The sequence below is a fragment of the Notolepis coatsorum genome (genome assembly GCF_963971535.1).
Source record: "Notolepis coatsorum genome assembly, chromosome: 5".
NCBI lineage: Eukaryota > Metazoa > Chordata > Actinopteri > Aulopiformes > Paralepididae > Notolepis > Notolepis coatsorum.
In genome coordinates, this window is record NC_140169.1 from 137,611,027 (window position 1) to 137,618,988 (window position 7,962).

General features: G+C 41.8%; 1 protein-coding gene across 1 annotated transcript; it reads left to right on the forward strand.

The window, feature by feature from the left end:
- Nucleotides 1-976: 976 nt before the first annotated feature.
- LOC311228769 (flap endonuclease GEN homolog 1-like) lies at nucleotides 977-7,962 on the forward strand. Its single transcript, XM_084314709.1, has 6 exons — nucleotides 977-1,070; nucleotides 1,559-1,737; nucleotides 3,687-3,891; nucleotides 4,059-4,235; nucleotides 7,146-7,256; nucleotides 7,878-7,962. Exons 2-6 carry the CDS (start codon nucleotides 1,577-1,579, stop codon nucleotides 7,953-7,955), a joined length of 732 nt encoding a protein of 243 aa, XP_084170835.1. The 5' UTR covers nucleotides 977-1,070; nucleotides 1,559-1,576; the 3' UTR covers nucleotides 7,956-7,962.

Sequence of the window (7,962 nt, forward strand, 5' to 3'; positions counted from 1 at the left end):
CATTCCTGGATAAATAAAGGATAAATAAATTGATTGATTGATTGAAAACTTTATTAACAGATTGCAGAATGGGTACAGTACAGTACAGCTCAATACATACAATTGTTAAGGGGATGCAGACCAGAGAAAGACTTTCGTCTTGTTTACATCAGGGTCCCCTATTTTCAATTCATCATAACATATATGACATACACGACATACAGATAGACAGTACTGCTACATCTATACATTTATGACATACCAGATTTGCAAATACAGTATTGTTTATGATAGGAGGGGTGGGTGGGTGGGGGACACTGTACAACTGTACAAGCAAAACTACATTGGAATATTGACAAAACCATACTTGGTCATTTACTGTACACAGGAATGAGAAACAGTCTAAATGGGTTTTAATATTTTAGTTTATTTCATGCGGATATGATCTGTAATACCTGATCGGTACAATATCTACTAACCTGATCAATACAAGCCCCCCCCCCCCCTCTCATGGAACAAGGAACTCTTCAATCAATCACTCAACAACCGCACGTCAGCGCAGACGTACTTGCTTTTGACGTTCAATTAACGTTCGCTAACGGACGTAGAGAAACGTCAGACGTACTTCGAGATACGTCAGACGTACTTAGAGATACTTCCGTACTTTCCGCCAATCAGCGCGTGTCCTGTCAGCGGCAGAAATGTCGTGTGGCTGGCGGAAGTTGCCCGTGAGAGAACAGCTCCGGGGATGCAGCTGGCCTCGTTCGATTAAAAAAAATGTACCCTTCTTTTGGCCCTCTTCCTTGTTGTTATCGCGTATGTAAACAATTGAGCTAGCTTACGATTTTCCCGATGCAGCCCATCGGCTTGTGTGTCTTCACGACCTGCTCGTGGTTTACTTTTCTAGTTATGTCACCGTGTGTGTCCAGCACCAGCGGGGGTGAAGTAGTAACCCAGAGGAATTGGAACGTAGCCTAATGGCGCCACCGTTTGAAAACGGGACCAACGTAGTAACTTAGCTAAACTAGCTTCTTGATTTACTAACTATATAATTTCCTGCAAAACCGTGGCCAGAATTACGGAAACTTCAGGTAAACTGACGTTCAAGTAACTGTTCACTTACAGTTTTTGATTTTATATATTTACTTCATCATCAATACTGTCGAAAACATCACGTATCGCGACTGAGTCATGTTGATTGTGTGTTATTATGTATTGTTCCTCTCTCGACGACATTGTAAACAAGAGCCTGCTCCCAATTTGCTTGATTGATTGAATTGATTGAAAACTTTATTAACAGATTGCAGAATGGGTACAGTACAGCTCAATACACACAATTGTTAAGGGGATGCAGACCAGAGAAAGACTTTCGTCTTGTTTACATCAGGGTCCCCCATTTTCAATTCATCATACATGATGACATACAGATAGACAGTACTGCTACAGCTATACATTTATGACATACCAGATTTGAAAATACAGTACTGTTTGTGATACAAAAAGAGTCCATGATGAATGATCTTTCGAGATTAAATACATATTGAATAATGAATGCACGTGTGCTCTCTACAACACACAGCACACTGGGTTCTTCGCAATGGGTGTGCACGACTTGTGGTCCATCCTCGGGCCAGTCTGTGAGTCGGTGCCGCTGTACAGCTTGGCGGGAAAGACCCTGGCAGTGGACCTCAGCCTGTGGGTCTGCGAGGCACAGAACGTCCAAGCAATGATGGGGAGAGTCACAAAGCCTCACCTACGGTACATGTCTTTGATTGATTGACTGAAAACTTTATTAACAGATTGCAGAATGGGTACAATACAGTACAGCTCAATACACACAATTGTTAAGGGGATGCAGACCCAGAGAAAGACTTTCGTCTTGTTTACATTAGGGTCCCCCATTTTCAATTAATCAGGACATATATGACATACAGATAGACAGTACTGCTACATCTATACATTTATGACCAGATTTACAAATCCAGTACTGTTTGTGATACAAAAAGAGTCTAAAAAAGAGATAATTTGACGAAGAAACTGTACATTGGAGGAGGTTGGGTAGGTGGAGTTGGGTGGGTGGGGGGGGGGGGGGACTGTACATTGGAGGTGGTTGGGTGGTGTCATAACGCTACATTGAGATTAGATTAGAGTCAAATGTATTGACATCATACAGCACAAGTACAGTACAACGAAAATAAGTTTGACATCCAACCAGCAAATGTAACGGTAAAATGCAATAGTAATATACATACACCGTGGGTGATTAAACTGGATATACAATATATAAATGAGTACTACTGACTAATAGTCATAATCAGATGTATGTACAGAGTTGTATTATTATTATTTACAGTGATACAGGTATAAAAACATTATGGTCCTGATTAATTGAAAATGGGGGACCCTGATGTAAACAAGACAAACGTCTTTCTCTGGTCTGCATCCCCTTAACACATTGGGGACGAAGCACGTATTTATACGTGTTTCGAATCCATGCGTTGTGGACAGAATCACGTATAAATACATGGCAAGTTGTTATTGCTTTTATTCTATTTTAATAACCTGTTCAAGGTCGCCGACCGGCACTGCAGATCTACCCTAGTCTGTGAATTCGAGAAGGTGCAATACCGGCCAGATCCTCTTAGGGGCGCTATCGTGATAATAGAGTGTTCCCTGTGGCAGAAGTTGTCTTTTTTTCTTTTTGGATCTCTAATGTAGTTTTCTACTCATCTGAAGCGATAGCTATTGTCTGTTTCGGATCGCAGATTTCACCATGCAATAAGGGGATTTATCATCAGCCAATGGACATATCGATCTACCAGATGGCGATCGATAACGGGGAAATGCTCGGGGGGATCAGCCCCGACCACGGTAAGATCCCCTTCACGTAAATTACAGCCCGATCGGACACCGTTCTGATAGCCATCCAGGCGAATGGCCTATGTGGCTAGTTAGACGAACACTGTTATTGGTAATCAATAATAATAAACGACGTCCCCCCCCCCCCCCCCCCCCTTTCATGCATACATGCTTTGGGACAGTCCCGATCATATGCAGTTTGAGTTATTTCTTTAGCATCTGTAAAACGGAAATGCCATTGGATATAACGTTAGCAGCTATTAGCCATTTATCTAGCTTTCCAGAAAATATACGAGACCAAATCCGCTATAAAGCTTATATTCACGGCGCTATAAAATGAGAACCTATTGATGCATTTTTTTTTTTTAAGACATTTTGAAGGGACGGTTTATGAACTCAATTGACAATGAGAATGGACAGATAGCAATACTATAAAGTATAGATTTAGCTCTACAAAAAGACACACGTTTGTTTACATTCCCCGGTCCTCTTACCATTAATTAGACTCAACCCAGTGGTCGCGAAAGTGTTAACAATTGTGTGTATTGAGCCGTACTGTATTGTAACCCATTCTGCAATCTGTTAAATAAAGTTTTCATTAATTCATTCATGGTAGTAAGCCATACTGCCCAGCAGCGTAAGAGTAGGTAAGGGATATGTACAGATATATAGTATCTACAGATATGTAAAAGGATATATGCAGGCATGTACAGACGGATGTGGATATATATATATATACTGTATATACAGCAAATGTTAGGAAACATAAACATGAAAGGTAACATAATTGTTTTTAATTGGCATTACAACTGTTCCACTTACAATGTTAATTGCTTTTTATGTTTCAGGAATCTGTTTTTTCGAGTGTCTTCTCTCACACTGATGGGGGTGAAGCTCATTTTTGTCATGGAAGGAGAAGCCCCTAAACTCAAGGCAGAAACCATGAGCAAGAGGACCGCGATGAGATTCGGAGGGTTTAAAAACGCTGCTGCCCCTAGAGCGACAACTACAAAACGTCCCAACAGGGGGCGCTTTAATGCTGTTCTTAGAGAGGTTGGTAGGCTCATTCATAGTGAGTACTAATGATGAGCAATGGAAGAAATGTATTTGACTAGCAAAGATCACATTTGCAGAGATACTATGACATACCTGGTCAGTGTGTTTGTATGTGTGTCTTCTAGAAGTGTATATATGTCTATTCATCCCCATCCTTTCTGCAGTGTGCGGAGCTGTTGGACTGTCTCGGTGTGCCCTGGGTGACAGCAGCTGGGGAGGCTGAGGCCATGTGTGCTTACCTGGACTCCCAAGGCCTGGTGGATGGCTGCATCACCAATGATGGCGATGTGTTCCTGTATGGAGCCCAGACGGTCTACAGGAACTTCAACATGAACACCAAGGTACTGTAGTAATACACTCTGAAGTGAAGGTACAGTAATATATACACTCTGAACTCTGAGGTGAAGGCACCGTAATATATACACTCTGAAGTGAAGGCACAGTAATATATACACTCTGAGGTGAAGGCACAGTAATATATACACTCTGAGGTGAAGGCACAGTAATATATACACTCTGAGGTGAAGGTACAGCAATATATACACTCTAAACTCTGAGGTGAAGGTACAGTAATATATACACTCTGAAGTGAAGGTACAGTAATATATACACTCTGAAGTGAAGGTACAGTAATATATACACTCTGAAGTGAAGGTACAGTAATATATACACTCTGAACTCTGAGGTGAAGGCACAGTAATATATACACTCTGAACTCTGAGGTGAAGGCACCGTAATATATACACTCTGAAGTGAAGGCACAGTAATATATACACTCTGAAGTGAAGGCACAGTAATATATACACTCTGAGGTGAAGGTACAGTAATATATACACTCTGAAGTGAAGGCACGGTAATATATACACTCTGAGGTGAAGGCACAGTAATATATACACTCTGAACTCTGAGGTGAAGGCACCGTAATATATACACTCTGAAGTGAAGGCACAGTAATATATACACTCTGAAGTGAAGGCACAGTAATATATACACTCTGAGGTGAAGGTACAGTAATATATACACTCTGAAGTGAAGGCACGGTAATATATACACTCTGAGGTGAAGGCACAGTAATATATACACTCTGAAGTGAAGGCACGGTAATATATACACTCTGAGGTGAAGGCACAGTAATATATACACTCTGAACTCTGAGGTGAAGGCACAGTAATATATACACTCTGAGGTGAAGGCACAGTAATATATACACTCTGAGGTGAAGGCACAGTAATATATACACTCTGAGGTGAAGGCACAGTAATATATACACTCTGAACTCTGAGGTGAAGGCACAGTAATATATACACTCTGAGGTGAAGGCACAGTAATATATACACTCTGAGGTGAAGGCACAGTAATATATACACTCTGAAGTGAAGGCACAGTAATATATACACTCTGAAGTGAAGGCACAGTAATATATACACTGAACTCTGAGGTGAAGGCACAGTAATATATACACTCTGAGGTGAAGGCACAGTAATATATACACTCTGAACTCTGAGGTGAAGGCACAGTAATATATACACTCTGAGGTGAAGGCACAGTAATATATACACTCTGAGGTGAAGGCACAGTAATATATACACTCTGAGGTGAAGGCACAGTAATATATACGTGAAGGTACAGTAATATATACACTCTGAACTCTGAGGTGAAGGCACAGTAATATACAGTGGTGCAGTCGTGGTCACACCCGGTTACACGCCGTGTTACCAGATCACTGAGGCAGAAGTACGCGCGATCGCGCACGGATGTGTACTCGCGTGTACGCGCACACAAAAATGCGCTGTATCCATTCGTTGTGACTAAGTACCCGGCCACCGTTTTACATAACAAAAAGCGCAGGTAGACTAAGTGTCTGGGTGTTGGCTATCTGAATGCATCTCCCCCTTCATTCTGTGTGACACAGGCAGTGGAGGTGAATACTAATGTGGCTCGGAATTCGTGATGGGGGTCTACCTGCTTATGATATTGAATCAAGCGTCTGTGCTGCGCGCCAGCTTTCCACGCGCACATTCACACAAATAGAGAGCAAGAAGAGCTTGTATGATAGAAAGATTGCACTTGCGTATATGCGCTTGTGTGTGTGTGCGTGTGTGTGTGCGTGTGTGTGTGTATAAATCAGTTCTGTGCGCATGCACGTACCCGCGCGTGCACGTGGCGTGGCGTGTTACCAGTTCCCATATTACGACTGCACCACTGGTAATATATACACTCTGAAGTGAAGGTACAGTAATATATACACTCTGAAGTGAAGGTACAGTAATATATACACTCTGAACTCTGAGGTGAAGGCACAGTAATATATACACTCTGAAGTGAAGGTACAGTAATATATACACTCTGAAGTGAAGGTACAGTAATATATACACTCTGAAGTAAAGGCATGCAAGAGGGGAACGGAGCGGCTGTCCATAATGTCATCTTCAGACTGAAAGTATTCATCTCATGGAAATGAAGCGTTGAGTAGAAAGCGACAGTGGCTCAGGAGATAGAGCAGTCGTCTGGTAATCCGGAGGTTCCCAGTTTGATTCCCGCTTCTCCCAGGGCAGCGTGTGGAAGTGTCCTTGAGCAAGACGACACTTAACCCCTAACTGCTCCTGATGAGCCAGTTGGCACCTTGCATGGTTGCCTCCATCGTCTGTGTGTGAATGTGTTAGTGAATGGATAAAATGTGAGGAACAAATTGTAAAGCGCTTTGGATAAAAGCATTTAGCCGCCATGCATCTGCTTCCATTAGGTTGTGCTAAGCTAGGCTAGCGTGTAGCCAGATATCTTTCTACTGAACGCACACAGAGGAAGTTGTTATCTATCTTCCTGTCTGACGGGAAGTAATTTCCCATAATTTTATTTTTTTATTATCTTTTTTTCCCCCTCCTTCTTTTTTCTGATTTTTTTCTCCCATCCCACTCTTAGTCGTTATGCCAATTCCCAACCCCCTTCCTGGTTGTTGCGCACTTTCCCCTACTGTTGGTCCGAGAGGCCGGAGACTGTCGCATGCTTTCCTCCGACGCATGTGCTGCCAGCCGGCATGTTGATGTGTTCCTTTTAAGCAGGTTACAGATAAATGAATATTCTGATCTGATGGTCTTTGTCTGTTTGTCTAAACTAACTTGATGTGTTATTTTGAAGTTTTACTGATCTCTTGTGGACAAACATGAAACACCTCTCCCCCATTAATAACAATAGTAATAGTTATGGATTTTCCCAGCTCTAATTAATTAATCATTACAAAACATCCCTGCCAGGACCCTCAGGTGGACTGCTACAGGACATCTCGGGTGCAAACCAAGTTAAATCTCTCCAGAGAGAATCTTGTTGGTCTGGCCATCCTTCTCGGCTGTGATTACATTCCTAAGGTAAGGGGATAGAATTGAAGAACTCCTAACATGTGTATTTGATACAGAAGCCAAATCAACCAATATGAAATATGAATATATAGCAGTCTCTTCTCATACTTCAATATGCGTATACCAAGACAAAATATGACAAAACATGTATATAATGTGACTTTCTTTTATTGTTCTATAATAAACTAGCCAGTCAATAAAGGCTTTATCTCTTTGATAAGCAGAAGGCTGTGGACTACTGTCTTGTCTTTCTCTTGGTTCTAATCACCTCCTACCCAAAGAGAAGCTTCCTTTTGCAGAGTACTGTGCTTCTGAACACAGAGTGCTGTTGTTTTGATCCCTTACCTACCATATCCCTTACCTACTCTTACTAGTTACGCTGCTGGCCAGTATCACTGTACAATATTGGTATTACAACTCTGTACTTATATCAGATTAGTACTACACCCAGTAGTACTCATTTATATATTTTATACCCAGTTTAATCACCTGTACATTGTATATTACTATCGCACTTTACTGTTACATTTGCACTCTGGTTGGATGCCAAACCTCTTTTCGTTGTACTGTACTTGTGCTGTATGATGACAATACATTTGAATCTAATCAGATCTTTTTGGACTTTTCTAGGGCATACCAGGTGTCGGTAAGGAGCTCGCTCTGAGGCTCGTCCAGACCCTGGAGCGACAAACACTCCTGCAGCGGTAGGAATCAC

Bases quoted from the DNA above. Each gene is read 5' to 3' on its own strand.
- LOC311228769 (XM_084314709.1), top strand. From the start codon at position 1,577: ATGGGTGTGCACGACTTGTGGTCCATCCTCGGGCCAGTCTGTGAGTCG. The intron at 1,738-3,686 runs GTACATGTCTTT...TTTATGTTTCAG, and splicing joins GTCACAAAGCCTCACCTACG to GAATCTGTTTTTTCGAGTGT. The intron at 4,236-7,145 runs GTACTGTAGTAA...CATCCCTGCCAG, and splicing joins ACTTCAACATGAACACCAAG to GACCCTCAGGTGGACTGCTA.